Source organism: Oncorhynchus mykiss, chromosome 10 (assembly GCF_013265735.2).
Source record: "Oncorhynchus mykiss isolate Arlee chromosome 10, USDA_OmykA_1.1, whole genome shotgun sequence".
NCBI lineage: Eukaryota > Metazoa > Chordata > Actinopteri > Salmoniformes > Salmonidae > Oncorhynchus > Oncorhynchus mykiss.
The window spans coordinates 54,893,568-54,914,310 of NC_048574.1; the positions used below are offsets into that span (position 1 = coordinate 54,893,568).

The following is a 20,743-nucleotide window of genomic DNA, read 5'->3' on the forward strand; positions in this document are numbered from 1 at the left end:
ATATTAGTTTATTAAGCCAGGCAAGCTCAACTAGGCACAGATAAAGTATTTTAATCTATTTTTTTGAAGCCCAGATCTGATGGAGGTTACTGCTGAATGCTCTGCGTGCTATGGGTTTGTATTGACCCCTCACTCCTCTCTCTCTGTAGAGCTGATGACCTGTGAGGAACTACACGCCATCCTCCACCTGGTTCTGCAGGCTGGAAACATCATGAACGCTGTAAGCCAACGATGCCATTATCTCTCACTTTCCTCTTTCTATTTATCTATCCTCACTTTCTCTTCCTCTCTTTCTCTCTCCTCAATCACTCACTCACCCTCTCGCTCTCTCACGCACTCACTCACTCACTTGGTCTCTCTCTCCATCAATCTGTGACATCTGTCTAGTTCTTCCCCCCGTCTCTCGTCTCTCCTTATCTGTCTGATATGACCATGGCTAAGGTGGGATAATGGCTTTTATGGCACCACTATGACACTGCTCGTTTATCCTCCTCCCCGTCCCACAGGGCGGTTACGCGGGCAACGCCGTGGGCTTCAAGCTGTCATCGCTCCTCTCGCTGGCTGACACCAAGGCCAACAAACCGGGCATGAACCTGCTGCATTTTGTGGCTTTGGTGAGTCTGACAGAGAGAAATGGGAGGAGACACTGAAGGAGACACACACACTGGAGGAGACAGACACACTGGAGGAGACAGACACACTAGAGGAGACAGACACACTGGAGGAGACAGACACACTAGAGGAGAAAGGCACACTAGAGGAGACAGACACACTGGAGGAGACAGACACACTAGAGGAGAAAGGCACACTAGAGGAGACAGACACACTGGAGGAGACAGACACACTAAAGGAGACAGACACACTGGAGGAGACAGACAAACTGGAGGAGACAAACAGACATGCACAACATGCACACATTGGAGGAGAAAGACAAACTGGAGGAGAAAAACAAGACATGCACAACACACACAGGAGAAGACACACATACACACTGGAGGAGACACACTGGAGGAGACACACAGAGAGACAGATTAGTGGAGAATCCCTTTGTAAGCAAGCTGTGTGCAGGAATATCTTCAGGTTTCTTCTGGTCATGCTCACTTTAAAATGAAATGTCACCATTTGGGTGTATGAGTCAGTGTGCTGACCTGTGGATCCTTTTGGCATTCGACCAGAGTACAGACACTCCCCACTGGGAATAAACTGGTTGAATCAACGTTGTTTTAACGTTATTTGTCATTGAGACATTGAATCTAGGTGGAAAATACATTGGATTTGGATTTGCAAAAAGTAATCAACTGTTGTTTTGAGGGTAAATTTCAACCAGTGCGGAGTGTCTGTCATCATAATAACCAATTTTCAACATAGACATACCTTGTTGAATTTGTACATTTGAAACAACTTCAGATCTTCAATGTTATATCCACTATCAGAAAAAAGCTATAAGCTGGGCATCAGCTCCTACTGGAGAGTTGATCTATCTACAGCCATCCATTTGCTGCATTCAAAGATAACCAACCATTGATAACTTGCACTATGTACTTCCAGGATTTTAACAAAGCCCAGCTCTGCTTAGCTTTAATATTTGTCACTGACTACTACCAATTTGTTATAGTGAGAATGATATTTGAGAGATCTCTTAATAACTAAATAGATTCACTATTGTTATCGAAGTAGTTTCAAGGGGTGGGTTTAACAGAACAAATGTTAAGTCAAATATCATCAATGATACTATTTAGGCCTATATTAGGCCTTTTATTATTATTATAGAAATTGCAAAGTCATCAACAGATATTGTCTCAAGTCAACCCAGGGTTCAACTAAAAATAGACAATGCATATGGCCCTAGGATTTCAAGCTTTGGTTGATTTTAAATGTAATATTAAAGTTAATAATTAATATGTTGGACTCACATCTTTTATTTATTTTTTTATTTTTTATTTCACCTTTATTTAACCAGGTAGGCTAGTTGAGAACAAGTTCTCATTTGCAACTGCGACCTGGCCAATATAAAGCATAGCAGTGTGAACAGACAACACAGAGTTACACATGGAGTAAACAATTAACAAGTCAATAACACAGTAGAAAAAAAGGAGAGTCTATATACATTGTGTGCAAAAGGCATGAGGAGGTAGGCGAATAATTACAATTTTGCAGATTAACACTGGAGTGATAAATGATCAGATGGTCATGTACAGGTAGAGATATTGGTGTGCAAAAGAGCAGAAAAGTAAATAAATAAAAACAGTATGGGGATGAGGTAGGTAAAAATGGGTGGGCTATTTACCGATAGACTATGTACAGCTGCAGCGATCGGTTAGCTGCTCAGATAGCAGATGTTTGAAGTTGGTGAGGGAGATAAAAGTCTCCAACTTCAGCGATTTTTGCAATTTGTTCCATTCACAGGCAGCAGAGAACTGGAACGAAAGGCGGCCAAATGAGGTGTTGGCTTTAGGGATGATCAGTGAGATACACCTGCTGGAGCGCGTGTTACGGGTGGGTGTTGCCATTGTGACCAGTGAACTGAGATAAGGCGGAGCTTTACCTAGCATGGACTTGTAGATGACCTGGAGCCAGTGGGTCTGGCGACGAATATGTAGCGAGGGCCAGCCGACTAGAGCATACAGGTCGCAGTGGTGGGTGGTATAAGGTGCTTTGGTGACAAAACAGATGGCACTGTGATAAACTGCATCCAGTTTGCTGAGTAGAGTGTTGGAAGCAATTTTGTAGATGACATCGCCAAAGTCGAGGATCGGTAGGATAGTCAGTTTTACTAGGGTAAGTTTGGCGGCGTGAGTGAAGGAGGCTTTGTTGCGGAATAGAAAGCCGACTCTAGATTTGATTTTCGATTGGAGATGTTTGATATGAGTCTGGAAGGAGAGTTTACAGTCTAGCCAGACACCTAGGTACTTATAGATGTCCACATATTCAAGGTCGGAACCATCCAGGGTGGTGATGCTAGTCAGGCGTTGAAAAGCATGCATTTGGTTTTACTAGCGTTTAAGAGCAGTTGGAGGCCACGGAAGGAGTGTTGTATGGCATTGAAGCTCGTTTGGAGGTTAGATAGCACAGTGTCCAAGGACGGGCCGGAAGTATATAGAATGGTGTCGTCTGCGTAGAGGTGGATCAGGGAATCGCCCGCAGCAAGAGCAACATCATTGATATATACAGAGAAAAGAGTCGGCCCGAGAATTGAACCCTGTTGCACCCCCATAGAGACTGCCAGAGGACCGGACAGCATGCCCTCCGATTTGACACACTGAACACACATCTCCATCTCTGAGTAAAATAATAGGACTAAATCAAATCAACCTTTATTTAAAGTGTGTTTAAAGTTTGATTTGATTTAGTCCTATTCTTTAACTTCAGTTTTTGGTTGAGATGGAGATGGTTATTTCAACATATTAATTTGGAGACAAACTGGAATTAAAGTCAGACTAAGTCAGTGGTACAAAAGATACAATTCCTTCAAATGTAGATTTTTGTTTGTGTAAACACAATTCAATATCACATTTTCGATGCACTTTTGCCTATTAACTTGTCCACAAGTTAACAAATGATATGTTGTATTCACGTCTCCAACTAAACCAAAAATATAATTTAATAGGATTAAGCCAGTGGCTCAGATTAAACTATCCAAGCATTAGATTCATTCCCTTTAAATGTTGATATTTGTATTACAAATATAACTTTTGTAATACAATGAATAGCCTAAAGTTAGGCTATTTTACAAACTAATGTAACAGTATTTATTCAACTTTAAAACGAGTAACACATCCAGAGCCATGTTTTGAGGTTACTGTAACTATAAATGTCATTTTATGTAATCATAGAAAGCGTGCATGTTCAAAACAGCATGCAAAGGTCGCAGATCTGTGGAGATCTTCACAGTTGCAGAATATTGAACAGCATTGATAACTTGCACTATGTACTTTTAATGTCATCTCAACTACAATCCCACCTGGAGTTCAGAGTTCAGAGCGAAACACACAGAAACTAGAGGCCATGAGTAACTTCAAAATGAATGGCTGAGCTGTTGATAAATCAGATTTTACATGTCCTTTTAAATCATTTGTAAAGCCACTCCACAATGGCCTAACAACTTGAAACCGTTTAGGTTCATCAGAGACATTACCATGATGAACCATGTTAAGTTTGCCATTGATATCCTAAAAAATAAGGAAACTATTAACAATTCACTTTTTTTGACCAAGTTACGCTAATGCTTCAAATATTCATAAAGAATCTTGTCATGGAATAAAAGTCAGATTCACTCCAAATTTGATCTTTGGTCACAATAGTCCCTACGTTGATGCATTCAAAGATGGCCACACTATAGCACATACACTAATATGTTAGAATATGCTGAAAGTACACACAAAATGTGGAATGTAGGCCTATGGTACATAGTTGAAAAGCAAAGGGATCGGCCAAAAGATGGCGAAGTTATTGACAAACGGAAACTCAGATTTTCCTTGTCCATTTAAACCAATGTAAATTGACACCACAGTGGCCTGTCAACTTGAAACTTATCATCGCTATCATGGCCGTCCCTAAAATGAACCACACTGAATTTGGTATTTATATTTCAAAAAACAACTCATTCTTTGCATGTGTGTAACGCTAATGCTCAAAATCATCTGCATTCATCTTATTCTTGTGAACCATACGTCAGATTCACTTCAGATTTTGTATTTAGACTCATTACATCAGTCTTTAATGGTTTTTGAGAAAAGATTGTTGCTGCATTCAAATATGGCCGTTCTGTACCTATAGATGCATGTTAGCACATATGCTAATGCTACAAATACTTTTGAAAAATTATAGTTTCAAAAGTATTTGTAGCATTATCTTATTTGCTATAGTACACCTATAGGTACAGTGTGGCCATATTTGAATGCAGCAACTCGTTTTTAAGTCAGACTTGGTATATAGACTCTAATGAATTTTAGAATTATAAGGTGCTGCATTCAAAGTCGGCCCAGAATTGAAAGATGACCACAAAATACCAATTAACACAAATCTTAACATAAACCATTAGTCAAATTTCCCCCAGAATTGGAATGTAAACTCAAAGCATGAAGTAATGACTTTAAGAATGATTACCTGCGGCATTCAAAGAATAACCAACCTACAGCACTAGACTAAACTTCACTTGAGTCATCCTTGTGGTATTGAGAGATAAACATAGTAATGCTTTCACTGATTGCACATAACGGAATATATTTCCATGATAGAGTGCTTGCTTTGCTATCCAACTGATCTTATGTCCTTTCTGTCATCCTGTGAACACCGTTCATTGCTGCTCACAGCTATATATTGGTTTTGGTATTAGATGAAACAGTGAGAACACATTAAGTTGTTGTATATAGTATGTATATATATATATAGTATATATACAACACTGAGTATATAAAACATCCCTTGTTGAAGGTATTCCTAATGTTTGGTATACTCAGTGTATGGATACAAAATGTCTGACATCGCATTCCCATTTGAATTTTGTTGAATTTTGTTGTTTGTTTGTTATGGTGGAAATTGCAGTGATAACACGTTTAGATGACAACTAAACCAAACATCCAACATTGTTTTTTCATTGGAATTTGGTTGTGCTTTTAGAAGGTAGTGAGTGACACATTAGGAATTCAACAAACTTCAGGCTGTCTTTTTGAGTGGGTGAATAAAGGTTTAAATCTTATTGATCAACATCTCATCCAAATATGACCAACATTTCCACGTTTAAATGACGTGGTGTGCCCAGTGGGTCAGAATTCAGTAGTTTGTTTGAATTCATTTGTTAGAATTTGAGATGTGTCAATATGTATTTTTTGACACAGAATAAGGAGAGGCTTTCCACAGATGCCCTTTCAACAGCAGAGAAGATGTCACTAGTAAATATTCCATGACATTGATGTTGGAGTAAACAGAGGCCAAATTAGAGAAATTTTGAATATTGTAAAAAGGATGGCAGATGTTTGTGTGTTTTTCTTTTTTAAGGAGTCCTTATGTATTTTCAAGCTTTATTAAACAGATTGGAAATTACAAGGGGGATATGGGTGTACATAACATGTAATAATAATTCCTTCCTATCTACTCAGGAGGCACAGAAGAAGGACGAGAAGCTGCTGAAGTTCCCTGAGAAACTGCAGGACATCCAGAGCGCTTCCAGGTAAAAAGTCCCTGCGGTCTTCATGATGTCGGAAACTTGCAAACTGGGAAAAAGCCATTTGAACAGCCCTCCAACTCATAATTTCTGTAAAGTAGGACACTCGGGTGTCAACTATGTGCCGCAACTTCTTCGACATGCTGAACTACGACATCTCCTATTGAGGAAATTACTTGGAGAACCGCATTCTCAGCAGTTAAATGCAACAGTACATTTTTTATCAAAAGCAATCTATTTATACTGTTTTTGAACACTGTAATTTGTTTGTGAGCATAATAACTGCAGTTCATGGTTGACGTACCTAGTTAGCTGTTAGTCAATGGGCATTTTCAACGACTTCAAAGCACGTGAATAGATACAACTTAATGCTCAGAGTTTGCACGTTTTATTTCCGAACACTCTGACATGTCAAGAACGCAGCATTTGCACTGCTATCCTTTGACAAGAGTCTACAACTAGTTCACCTAGAAGAATCCCAGTCAATTTCATACCCATTATCTATGGATGCCCTATACCGTATAAGGACTTATGTGTCTCTTTTCACAATCAAGATCACTAACTCAGTTCCTGTGGTATGTGTACAGTAGTGGCCAAAAAATTTGAGAATGACACAAATATACATTTTCACAAAGTTTGCTGCTTCAGTGTCTTTAGATATCTTTGTCAGATGTTACTATGGAATACTGAAGTATAAATACAGGCATTTCATAAGTGTCAAAGGATTTTATTGACAATTACATGAAATTGATGCAAAGAATATTTGCAGTGTTGACCCTTTTTTTCAAGATCTCTGCAATCCGCCCTGGCATGCTGTCAATAAACTTCTGGGCCACATCCTGACTGATGGCAGCCCATTCTTGCATAATCGATGCTTGGAGTTTGTCAGAATTTGTGGGTTTTGTTTGTCCACCCGCCTCTTGATTGGATTGATCACAAGTTCTCAATGGGATTAAGGTCTGGGGAGTTTCCTGGCCATGGACCCAAAATATCGATGTTTTGTTCCCCGAGCCACGTAGTTATCACTTTTGCCTTATGGCAAGGTGCTCCATCATGATGGAAAAGGCATTGTTTGTCACCAAACTGTTCCTGTATGGTTGGGAGAAGTTGCTCTCGGAGGATGTGTTGGTACCATTCTTTATTCATGGCTGTGTTCTTAGGAAAAATTGTGAGTGAGCCCACCCACCCACACATGAATGTTCTCAGGATGCTTTACTGTTTGCATGACACAGGACTGATGGTAGCGCTCACCTTGTCTTCTCCGGACAAGCTTTTTTCCAGATGCCCCAAACAATCGGTAAGGGGATTCATCAGAGAAAATGGCTTTTACAGAATATCAGTCTGTCCCTGATGTTTTTCCTGAAGAGAAGTGGCTTCTACCCTTCTTGACACCAGGCCATCCTCCTAAAGTCTTCCACTCACTGTGCGTGCAGATGCACTCACACCTGCCTGCTGCCATTCCTGAGCAAGCCCTGTACTGGTGGTGCCCCGATCCCACAGCTCAATCAACATTAGGAGACGGTCCTGGCGCTTGCTGGACTTTCTTGGGCGCCCTGAAGCCTTCTTCACAACAATTGAACCGCTCTCCTTGAAGTTCTTGATGATCCGATAAATGGTTGATTTAGGTGCAATCTTACTGGCAGCAATATCCTTGCCTGTGAATCCCTTTTTGTGCAAAGCGATGATGACGGCACGTGTTCCCTTGCAGTTAACCATGGTTGAATGAGGAAGAACAATGATTCCAAGCACCACCCTCATTTTGAAGCTTCCAATCTGTTATCCAAACTCAATCAGCATGACAGAGTATTCTCCAGCCTTGTCCTCGTCAACACTCACACCCGTGTTAACGAGAGAATCACTGACATGACTTCAGCTGGTCCTTTTGTGGCAGGGCTGAAATGCAGTGGAAATGTTTTTTGGGTATTCAGTTCATTGCAAAGAGGGACTTCGCAAAGAGGGACTTTGCAATTCATCTGATCACTCTTCATAACATTCTGGAGTATATGCAAATTGCCATCATACAAACTGAGGCAGCAGACTTTGGGAAAATGTATATTTGTGTCGTTCTCAAAACTTTTGCCCATGACTGTAGCTTTTAGGTTCTTGCTTCAGCCACTGCTCTTAGCATTAGCATGATTATTTCCCTCCATTAGACATATAAGTCCCTGTATATGTTGCCTTTATATGACTACTACTGGATGATGATTTGTGCTTAATGCTGCAGTCTAGTAACATTTCTTCAGCCCCACCCCAATCCCTTAGCCGTTTACCTAAACAAGTGGTGGGGTGTCCTGTTTGTTGTTTTCTGAACTGCAGACTGCGGGTTTAATAAGACTGCATCTTTAAGTCTGGTTACATTTCTCCAGCCGCATACCTCAGCTGTTTACCAAGTGGCGAGGTGACCACTTTGTTGTTTTATGTATCGCAGACTGCAGCTTTAACGCAATAGAAAAAATAGATGGTACAATACATGCTCATAGTTTCAATGCAATCAAATGAAGAGGTTGATTATTGGCTAGAATAACAGCAGCACTGAATGAAATCACAGATCCCTACTAACGCCTTGAGTTGATTTCAAATTAATTTAAGCTCCCAATGGCTCTGGCAGTATACTGCACTGTTTAGGATGCATTATCTTCCCTGTGGCTGTCAAGCTCTTTTACAAGGTCACCTCTGCATGCTACAGTTCAGCTCTCCCTCTCTCCTGGTGTGCCAACAGTTAATGCTCCACTGTGGATATGCTAACACATCATCCTTACTTCCAGCCTCTCTAACTGTCGTGCCTTCACCATTATCGAATGCACTGTAGATATAGACAAGTGCCATACAGTGTAACATGGTCCATTTCTGCTACAGTGAACCACAACATAGCAATTTCTAGAGCACCACCAATACCACTGACCAATACAAGCCAAAGCATTTCTGGGTTCAGGGTCAGCAGTACTTCAAGTCTCAGGAATACAAAGTCACATTTTACGATGCTGACATAGCCATCTGCTACAGCAGTAGACAAAGTTTCAGAATCTTAAACTATTCACATTTATCATTACATTTATTATAATATATATATATTTATATATATATATATATTTTTTTTTTAAAGTATGCTTTTATCTGAAGCACATACATTTTTTTCATCTTTCTAACCAGGCAAGTCAGTTAAGAACAAGTTATTATTTACAATGATAGCCTACACCGGCCAAACACGGACAATGTTGGGCCAATTGTGCACCGCCCTATGGGACTCCAGATCACACGCGGTTGTGATACAGCCTGGATTTGAACCAGGGTGTCTGTAGTGACGCCTTTAGCACTGAGATGCAGTGCCTTAGACCGCTGTGCCACTCGGGAGACCATTTTTTGGGTGGTCCCAAACACACAACCCTGACGTTGTGAGCGCCACGCTCTACCAACTGAGCCACACAATGTATTTTAACAGGCTTTGGATGATTTGCATATCCCCGCAGAATATCAGTGGAAAACATCGAGTTGGAGTTCTCGTCTCTCTACGTCAGGACCAGATCCTTGGAGGAGAAGGTCCAGAGTGACCCAGAGCTCCTGGAGCAGCTGGACCCCTTCCTGCAGGTGGGAGCACATTCAGTCAGAATCTAATTAGGGAATTCTACTCTGTGCTGATTACGGCGCATGAGGGCGGCACACAGTGAAGGCATCCTTAGCCAGTTGTGATATCAAAACGGATCCTAGGGTGACTGTAACATTGGAACATGACTTGAATGTCATGTGAGGTGTGTCTGTACATATAGTAGACAAATAAATGTATATCAGATAACTTACCACCATGATCTCAATTGGAAGAACACCCCATAAGCATAACAAATATGGGCCGATATGAGTCCATATGTATTTTGCATGTTGATAAGTGCTTACCATTCATACTATCCTACATCTCTGATATCCAGTATCACCAAGCCCCCTGTTTTTGGTATATTTTGATGGTAATAATATGTTCAAATTTGTTTTGTTCTTTATATATCTAATCTATGTGTCTTGTCATGCATTGTCATCCCCAACAGAGCTCCACAAGGACCCTACAAGATCTGAAGAGGCGCAGGCTGGACCTGCGGAAGGAGGGAAATGCGCTTATTGACTTCTTCTGTGAAGACAAGGACACCTTCATGCTGGACGAGTGCTTCCGCATCTTCCAGGACTTCTGTCTCAAGTTCAAAAAGGCTGTCAAGGTGAGGTGTTTTTTCTTTAAACATTAAACTATTCAAATCTTTTAAGACTTTACTATGTAGTTTCAGATAAGTAACTCACAATATCCTGCATTGCATTTCCTGAAGTAACAAAAAATTATAAACTCTTTAAAAGAACATACTGATGTAGGTGTATGTAAACATATAACAAAATGTGGAAGAAGTCAAATGGTCTGAATACTTTCCTGAAGGCACTGTACACAAAATGTTATTAATTAGCCCGTCCTTTCGCTGTCTCTGTCAGGATAACCTGGAGCGGGAGCTGAAGGAGATGGCCAGGCAGCGGCGTCTCAGAGAGCTGGAGGAGAAGCGCTTTGCCTGGAATGCTGACCAGCAGCAGGGTGCTGTCGCTGGTAACGGAGGTTTTGGCCGCAGCAGCAGCGAGAACGACGTGGACATGCTCACCAAGGAGGGCCTACTTGACTTCCTCCAGCAGCGTCCCGCCAGCCCCCACAGCCCCCTGGGTCGTTCAGCCAGCGCCCGCCGCCACCGCCACACTGTGGCCTCCATGGCCGACCGCGAGCTTCACGGCTATCTGGAGCTGTTCGGCAGTGGCGCGGCACTGCCAGCAGACTATGCCAACAAGTTCAACAGCCTGCCGCGCTCCGGCCGCACCCTTCAACGGAGAACCGCCCCCTGGCTTGTGTCCCAGGACGATAATCGCGAGCTGGGGAATGGGCGGCAGGTGCTGGCCACGTCACACCGGGCCGAGACAGAGCCCATCAGCCCCTTGGCCATGTACTCTTCCACAGGCTTTAATGTCAATGAGGAACCGTATAACAATAATAACAACTACACGACCATGTCTGAGGGGAGCTATCTGCCTCGCTCATGTCACAACCGTAACGTCTTTCAGAAGACTCCCAACCCCGGAGCGAGCATCACGGCACACATGAACGTCAGCGTGGAGAGGCACACGCTAGTTCCGGGAATTCAACCGTTTGACCCCCCAAGTCCGAACAATAACACAAATCACATGCACTTTGTCGACCACGAAAACGTGGTGGTGACGGACTTGGAAAGGGAGAGGGAATCTCCAAAGACACTCATTTTGGATACTCCTCCTCCTTGTCCAAAGAGTTTGGAAAGAGGGCCAGAGCCCGCGGCATGGGAAGGTGATATGGCATCCTCTCAGTTTGTGGTGGGCCCGCTTCAGAAGGAGGAAGAAGAAGACAGCAGCACCATCTCCTCAACCACCTGCGACACGACCCTCCCTCTTGACCCCTCCGTATCCAATAAGAAACCGGTTTTCTACATCTTAGACTGCACAGAAACTGACTGCTCCGTAGCGCTTGACTACTCTGAGATCGAAAGCTCGCCTCTAATGAGGGAAGGATTGGTCCCTGACGTAAAAAACACTGACTGCAACAACGTTCAGGGGAACCTTCAAGACCCCAGCTCGCTGTCCTCCAACTCCAACTTTGATTCCACATCCACAAACGATCGGTCCGTCTCCGCCTCCACAAATGAGATGTTGCCGTCAAAGTCCAGAGACGAACGTGCCCCATCCGTCGGCTCCTTCGTTACCACGGAAGAAGGGGACACAGATAGCTGGGACACGGCAGAGGGTAGGCAGGTGGGCGAGAAAGCTGTAGAGACGTATAGCCCTAAACCAACACACTCCAAGAACAAGAATGTGTCAAAAGTTTCCAAAAACAGCGGAGTGGGTCGCAGCGTCAGGATGTTGACAACCACTGAGAACCAGGGCATGCGGAAGGTGGTGCCCATCACCAAGCTCAGCCGGACTGGCAGCAACGCCAGGCGGGTGGAGAGACCAGCCGGGAGCCATGAGGGTGCAGTACCCAGGCAGCCTCTCCGTGACAAGAGCACCCCAGCCAGGGGGCGGGTCGAGAAGTTCGGTAGGCCCTCCCGCCACTCCAGCTTGCCCCCAGAGGAGACCAAATCCCAGGGGAGCACCGGCCTTTCAGGCTGGGCATGTGACCTCAACCCACGAAAGCCCTCCTTCCGCAAGCCCAGCGCCAAGCCGCTGAGGAACCTGCCCAAGCCACCGCCGGAGGCAAAGATGTGCCGCGCCACCATGAGAGCCCTGGCTGCCCAGGCCCAAGGTCAGGTTGGGGCACCCTCTGAGGCTAGTGCTCCCGAAACACCTACCCACAGCTCCAAAACCCCATCGGCCACCCTGCCTGGCTGGGCCCGCAACACCGTGGCCTCCTCCTCTAGGACCACCAAGAAGGAACTCGCTCTCGCCCTCTCCAACCCTCCGACCCCCTCCAGGAGCCCCTCTCTCCGGTCCCGCAGCAGCTCCCAGAGTCAAGCACCCGCTCGGCCTCCAGCCGCCGCCACAACCACACCTCCTGCCAAAGGGGGGCAGCATTCCCCCCGGAGGGAGGAGAAGGAGAAGTCCCAAGTGGGTGGTCTGCAGAGGGTGCAGAGCGTTAAGGCGTCAAGCCGGGCGAGCACCCAGCGTAGCGACACCCCCCCACCGCCGCCCACCCGCGAGCGCTCACGCAAGAGCAGCAGCTTCTCCGAGAAATCTGTACAATCCATTACGTCATGTAGGACCATCAAGCCCACCTGGAAGTAGTACTCAAATATGGTGGAGCTCGATTGGAGCCAGAGAGAAAGAAATGTACTATGGTTTTCCCCACGTACTGTAGATGGACATTTTATGTCCTCTTTCATTAGCTACTCTATGACATCCCACCTCATCCATATCAAGTCAATGTGCAGGGCTCTGTCAAAACGTATTATATGAACTGCAAAATATATAATGCACTCTATGTAACCTCTCTGTAGATAAGATTATTTTTTTCGTGAGCCCCCGTTTGTTTTTGAGCATTCTTCACGGCGAGACAGAACTGACAAATGGCAAAATCCCCCTTTTTTCCTAGGAGCCTTCTTTGCCTGCTTTGTGGTCTTAAACTCGATGTAAAAATAGAAGAAAAATTAGAATGCTTTTTTTTTTTTACAGACCATTTTAAGATGGTGTTTACATGGTATTTACTTAAAAACTATGTGGTAGTAATCTTTTCTGGTACTCACCTCAAAGAATTCAACACTATTGGTAATTTACTGTTACCAAATGGTACATAGAGACATGTGTGTCAATGAATCTCGTAGAAACTGAAGTGTGATTACTATGCAATTATTAGATAATTACCATTTTAACAAGTACTTTCTAGGTAACAACCTGGTAAACAGTGACTGTAAAATGAAGTGTTACTGAAAAACCACTACTGAACATGTTTGAATGCTGCTAATTAGCTTTGACAATTTGGGGACTATGTTAGTGTCTTCATTCAGGGTATGAGCTTTGTGAGATGCTGCCTTGCTGCTGTTGTGATTGTATCTTTGATTTCTGTGGTTCTCTACTTTCCTTTGCACAGCTATACTACACAGTAGCCTGGAGTCCACACTGAATATCACTCTGTTTTTCTATTGCTTCACTTCACTGATTTAGTGTGATTCTGATCCATTAGGGTTCACTTGGGATTGGCAAAAAAGAGCTGGTCCAATCAGTGTCCTCTCAGAAACTATGGGTGGGACAATAGTGAAAATAACTATTCAGGGCCTTATTCACGAGAAACCAATAAGAAACAACCGTTTTGGTTTTCTGTTTGTACTAATGAATAAGACCCTGCTCTCAGTGTCATTGTACTCCTCAGCAGTTGGCCACTGAGTTCCTTTCCTGCTCCACTGAAGTTATACCTCGGTTATACTTGACATTGCAGAAATAGTATATAGTATAAAAAAAGGACACAAAAGAAATGCCCATAGGCCCTATTCAATCCAACTGGGTATCCAGGTTTCCGAGGTTAAGTTAAATAGACATTATTGCTGATGCGCTGCATTGTCTTGGACAAAATAATATGTGCAGTCAGATATTAGGAAACTGAACGAAATTTGAATTGTCAATAAAGAATGTTGTTTTTCACTTGTTTTGGAAACCTGGTTGTCAGGGTTGGATTGAATCAGGTATCCTATTGTGTACTGTATCAAGTGCATTAACTGTTACTATTAGCAAGTACAGAAAGTTATTGAGCCATTATCCTCTGTTTATGATACTCCAGTTAGTCCTTTGGTATGATTCCACTGTAAAGTTTTACCTTTACCTCTTACAATACAGTACATGTACTTGGTCATGCAATGTATTTTCATGTACTTGTGGTACTTTTGACATTTGTATTTATGTATCAATCACAAGCAATGTTTCTAAATGCTCTCGATAAAACGCCTCCATTCTAGCATTGAGTAGACGTGCACACAAAGGAAATATTTTTTCCTGCTATATGCTATACCTAGACGAACGCTAATGCTATCAAAAACAGCATTGAACATGTAGCTCTTCAGACTGAAGTAACACCCAACATGGTGTTGTTTGTCTCTGTGTTTTGTCACAATAATCGTCTTTGTAATCCTTGACTTTTCTACTGTGAATGTTGTCATCTGATTTTTGTACTACATGACATTGCGTAATTGTGTTCCTTGACCGCCAATGGTCGTGATTCAAGTAATACCGTAGATTCTTCAGCCCTGCATTTGCTTCTCACTAGAATGACCCGTTTGTGCTGTCTTGTCCACTCCTATGGTCATTGGCAAGCCAGCACAAACAGATCTGGAACTAGGCCAGCTTGTCACACCACTTGCCTTTGAAACAGCATTGTGCCATTGACTTAAATAACAACAACTAGAGTGCATTAACTTGAAGCTTGATGTAGCCGCACCATCATCAGTAGTGTCTCCCGAATTGTAAATAAGAGTAGAAATCCTCCCTTACATTCCATTGCACTGAACGAATTAGAATGGATACTACAAATCACGGGCTTAGCCGATTAGCCGTCCGCTCTGTGTACATAGTGTAAAGACATACTATTTTTTATTATACGTAGAGCTTGCAATATGTTTACATGTAGCAAACTGTATATGGAGGCTTGGAAGTGGTGAAGGTGAGAGGAACTGCTTAACCAGACTTTTTCCTCTCTTGAAATTGTCACAATGAACAGCATCGTTGTTCACAGACCATACATACGCTCAATTCAACTGGTCGTGAATCAACAAGTTCAATCTACTGTACTCTCCATACAGCTGTTGTACCATTTCTGTCTGTAACTCTCAGAGCAAGCCTAAATCAATCCTACAGGCCACATCCCTGCAGTAGGCCAGGATATTTTTATCTCCCTGCTCTCTGCAATGCAAATGAAGGGAGGCAGTGAATGTCACAAAAGACCCAGAGGCCATACGTCAGCCCGGACGGGCTGTGTCTCAAATGGCACCCTATAGGGCTCTGATCAAAAGTAGTGTGTTATATTTGGGACGCTGGCCTACGACATGTCTTATGGCTAAAGAGCGAGGCACAATGCTCCTCTCACTCCCTCTCTTTTCCCATCTACAGTCACAGTTAGAGTGTATAACAGATCTCCTCTCCGCCAGACTTAACACAATGTCCAGTCTTTTACAAGGATGGCCCTTTACAAGAGCGGCCTCCCACATCTTATCGCACAATGCCTCCTGCTGCCGGGCTCATTTAATAGGGGCATGTCGACAATGGGTGGTCTTGCGTCAGAGCCACTAAAGACGGTGGGACTTCAATACGGAATGTCTCCCCTTGCATCCCCCCACCACTCTGCTGCCACTTCCTTGTTATGGGGTGGTAACCATGACAACACAGTCCAGCAGGTCAGTCAGGACTGAACACTAGCAGTGGTCTGTCTGACTAATAGCCTTAGCCTTTCTAAACTTAGGCCCGACTCCTAATCATGACAGAGCAGGCGCCTGGCAACCCAAAACAATGTTGAAACATTTGTCCAATGTTGCCCAACCCAAACGGTGGCGATTAATATTTTCCCATTGATTGATTGATGTTGGTGGTTTTTCAAGCCAACTCGAGAAGTTGCACGCACACAGTAGTGACTTCATCCGCAGTAGGCTACAGTTCATGTTCACTTTCAAATGTTAACCTTAAATTACAGTGTGAGCTATTGGCATGGATTCCTTAGGACCTAGGTGATGGTGGAACTGAAAGCAAGGAGGAATGTTTTCTTGCCTGATCCCAGATCTGTTTGTTGTCTATAGCCAACAATATGGTTGTTGTCATGGCCTGATGGCACAAACAGATCCAGGACCAGGCTTGGTGTTTTTTACTGTTTTAATGTGATTCTTTATGAGGACCAGACTACGCATGTCTTAGCTAGAATTCCCATCGCTCTATACAGCTGCTCCACTTAATTGCCTTGGTTCTGCTTTGCCGCCTTCTTCTCCAAGTCACTGTCTTTGATGTTAATAAACTCAAACTTCTACATGGAGGAAATTACTGTAATCACTAAACTACACAAGACTGAATATTAGAATGTTATTCTACAGCACTGATCATTTAAACAAATGTTAAACAAAATCAATAAAATCATCCGATGCTGTGTCACTTTGAAGCCGTGAAGCTTTTTTCTCCATCCTTCTCAGCCTTTTTCCGTGGACATTTCTGTGAATCTGAAACTGCGTGGATCATATTGGTTTTTGTATGCATTCTACAGGGGGCTGTTCTAAGCAGACGCACGGAGGGCTGCGCTACAGCGTGCTAGACATAACACCCTTTCTCTCATCTGTTGTATTAATTAAAGGGAGAGTAACCAATCGTGACGTGGAATATGGCCAGTGGTGCAATGTTCAGTTGCCAATCGTTCTCGAACGTTGAAGATAGAAATGCCATGAATAGAGATGTGATGCCATATTCTACATGTTAGAGATGCATGTTTGTTCTACATATTCTACTATTTCTATTGGAACGTTCCATACTGCTAATCGCGCCCCTAGTCTTTACAACATGAAAATGTTGGCAAAAGTTTTGGGAGAACTACCCCTTTAAGTAGTCTATTAGCATCTCCTGAATTCACAGCTCTGTCACATATCAGTGGTAAAATCTGTTACATTTCTGGAAAAATTATTATGGATGTGCCTCCCGAGTTGCACGGTGGTCATGGGGTGGCGCACACAGAGTCGTCCGGGTTAGCTTCTAAAACAATGATATATAAGGGTACGGTTAGGGTACAAATTGTTCACTGGGGTAAACATAAGAGAGGTACACATAATCACCTCACTGTAACGGCTAAAGGTGGAAGAAGGTGAGGACCAAAGCGCCGCGTGGTACCTGTTCATCCTTTTATTAAGGGAGCTGAATACTGATTAACAAGACGACGAGCACAACCGAAACAGTTCTGTCTGGTGCAGACACAAAAACAGAAAGCAACTACCCACAAAACTCAGGTGGGAAAAGGCTACCTAAGTATGGTTCTCAATCAGAGACAACGATAGACAGCTGCCTCTGATTGAGAACCACACCTGGCCAAACAACAAAGAAAAACAAAACATAGAAAATGAACATAGAATGCCCACCCTAGTCACACCCTGGCCTAACCAAAATAGAGAATAAAAGCATATATATGGCCAGGGTGTGACACTCACACGGTACTGTTCAGTACCTTTTAGGGTACATGTGCAGATAACCCAGTATAATGGTACATTTTTGTACCCTATATTTTGAATATAAAATATGCAATCATCCCACTGTACTGTGAAGCTACTTTTCTGTTTTTTCAAAGATACAAACGTACTGTATTTTGTGTACCCTCAATACCCACCACAGGGTACAATAATGTATTCTCAAAAGGAACTAATTACTTTGTCAATGTGGTAGTACCCTAAAATACACATTTGTACTATAATCATTACAATACAATTATTTCCCAGCATGCTCTAATGCAGATTGATTTTTTCGAAATGTTTTGAATATCTGTGATTTTTCATTAACGAAGATTGATTGAGTAATTTTATGCTACACAAAGATAAATAACATATTTTTCTAAACTAATGTAATCAGTTAGATTTTTTGCACCCGATACTGAAATGGTTGTTCCAGTTTCAATGGTAGTTCCCTCGTAATGTTTTCATTCTGAATACAGGTTGTGGGAGAATAGAAAATGCTGGATATCCTAATTTGGCTGGAATCTGATAGGAATTACGCATCCCTTTCCAAACCAGCAGAATATGATTTGCAGGTAGGGTTGCAAAATTCGAGTAACTTTCCCAAAATGCCCAGGTTTTCGAGGAATCCCGGTTGGGAGGGAATAAGCAGGAAATCTGTAGTTACCAAATTTTTTTAGGCCTGCAAAATAAGGCCTTGTCATAAAAAGTAACATTTTAATGATAACATTCGCCTAGGAACTCACTTGGTGAAGGCCGCAGGACTGAATATGAACGAATTCACTACAAAAGGCAAGGCACACTGTGAAATTATATTGGAAGCGTGGCTTAGTGGGGGCGTGGCTTTGAGTTAATTTCTTTGGGCCACCAGTGAGTGGAAGTGTTGTGCCATGTACCTTATCTAAAGTCAGCTTTGGACCTATTGACTACACAGTGCATTCAGAAAGTATTCAGATCCATTGACTTTTTCCACATTTTGTTACGTTACAGCCTTATTCTCAAGTGGATTATGAATTAAACATTAAATGAAATATTTGTCATCATCAATCTACACACAATACCCCATAATGACTAAGCGAAAACAGGTTTTTAGAAATGTTTGCAAATGTATTATAAATAAAAAACAAAAATACTGTATTTACATAAGTATTCAGACCCTTTGCTGTGAGGCTCATGAATTGAGCTCAGGTGCATCCCGTTTCCATTGATCATCATTGAGATGTTTCTACAACTTGATTGGAGTCCACCTGTGGTAAATTCAATTGGTTGGACATGATTTGGAAAGGCACACACTTGTCTATATAAGGTCCCACAGTTGACAGTGCATGTCAGAGCAAAAAACCAAGCCATGAGGTCGAAGGAATTGCCCATAGTGCTCTGAAACAGGATTGTGTATAGGCACAGATCTGGGGAAGGGTACAAAAACATTTCTGCAGCATTGAAGGTCCCCAATAACACAGTGGCCTCCATCATTCTTAAATGGAAGAGCTTTGGAACCACCAAGACTCTGCCTAGAGCTGGTCGTCCAGCCCAACTGCGCAATCGGGGTCGAAGGGCTTTGGTCAGGGAGGTGACCAAGAACCCAATGGTCACTCTGATAGTGCTCCAGAGTTCCTCTATGAAGATGGGATAACCTTCCAGAAGGACAACCATCTCTGCAGCACTCCACCAATCAGGCCTTTATGGTAGAGTGGCCATACAGAAGCCACTCCTCAGTTAAAGGCACATGACAGCCCGCTTGGAGTTTGCCAAAAGGCACCTAAAGACTCTCAGACCATGAGAAACAAGATTCTCTGGTTTGAAGAAAACAAGATTGAACTCATTAGCCTGAATGCCAAGCGTCGCGTCTGGAGGAAACCTGGCACCATCCCTACGGTGAAGCATGGTGCTGACAGCATCATGCTGTGGGGATGTTTTTCAGCGGCAGGGACGGGGAGACTAGTCAGGATCGAGGGAAAGAACGGAGCAAAGTACAGAGAAATCTTTGATGAAAACCTGCTCCAGAGCGCTCAGGACCTCCAAACTGGGGTGAAGGTTCACCTTCCAACAACGACCCTAAGCACACAGCCAAGACAACCTGGGAGCGGCTTCGGATCAAGTCTCTGCATGTCCTTGAGTGGCTCAGCCAGAGCCCGAACTTGAATGTGATTGAACATCTCTGGAGAGACCTGAAAATCGTTGTGCAACGACACTTCCCATCCAACCTGACAGAGCTTGAGAGGATCTGCAGAGAAGAATGGGAGAAACTCCCCAAATACAGCTGTGCCAAGCTTGTATTTGAATTCATTAGGGATCCCCATTAGCTGCTGCCTTGGCAGCAGCTACTCTTCCTGGGGTCCAAAGAGATTAAAGTGTCATACCCAAGAAGACTCGAGGCTGTAATTGCTGCCGAAGGTGCTTCAAAAAAGTACTGAGTAAAGTGTCTGAATACTTATGTAAATGTGATATTTCTCTTTTTTTCATTTGTTCTGAAAACCTCTTTTTGCTTTGTCATGATGGGGTATTGTATGTAGATTGATGAGGGGAAAAAACAATTGAATCCATTTAAGAATAAGGCTGCAACATAACAAAATGCAGAAAAACATGCGTTCTAAACACTTCGTTATAAGGATCGGACCAAGGCGCAGCGTGGTTTGAGTACATTCTTATTTATTTAAAAAATGAACACTGAACAAACTAACAAAATGAACTGTGACGCTATACAAACAAGTGCTGACAGGCAACTACACATAGACAAGATCCCACAAACACCAAAGGGAAATGCTACCTAAATATGATCCCCAATCAGAGACAACGATAAACAGCTGTCTCTGATTGGGAACCATATCAGGCCAACATAGAATTACAAAAACCCCTAGACCTACAAAACCCTAGACATACAAAAACCCTAGATAATACAAAACTAGCGTACCCACCCTAGTCACACCCT

At 43.0% G+C, this 20,743-nt stretch overlaps 1 protein-coding gene across 1 annotated transcript in view; it reads left to right on the top strand.

Annotated features, from left to right (window-relative positions):
• The window catches only part of fhdc1 (FH2 domain containing 1), a 64,855-nt gene extending 48,207 nt beyond the window's left edge, over nucleotides 1-16,648 (top strand). The window contains exons 7-12 of the mRNA XM_036933387.1: nucleotides 150-220; nucleotides 507-614; nucleotides 6,099-6,169; nucleotides 9,631-9,748; nucleotides 10,198-10,362; nucleotides 10,625-16,648. Coding sequence (XP_036789282.1) covers nucleotides 150-220; nucleotides 507-614; nucleotides 6,099-6,169; nucleotides 9,631-9,748; nucleotides 10,198-10,362; nucleotides 10,625-12,925 — 2,834 coding nt within the window. The 3' untranslated portion in view covers nucleotides 12,926-16,648. The remainder of the gene's footprint in view (nucleotides 1-149; nucleotides 221-506; nucleotides 615-6,098; nucleotides 6,170-9,630; nucleotides 9,749-10,197; nucleotides 10,363-10,624) is intronic.
• The last annotated feature ends 4,095 nt before the right edge of the window (nucleotides 16,649-20,743 follow it).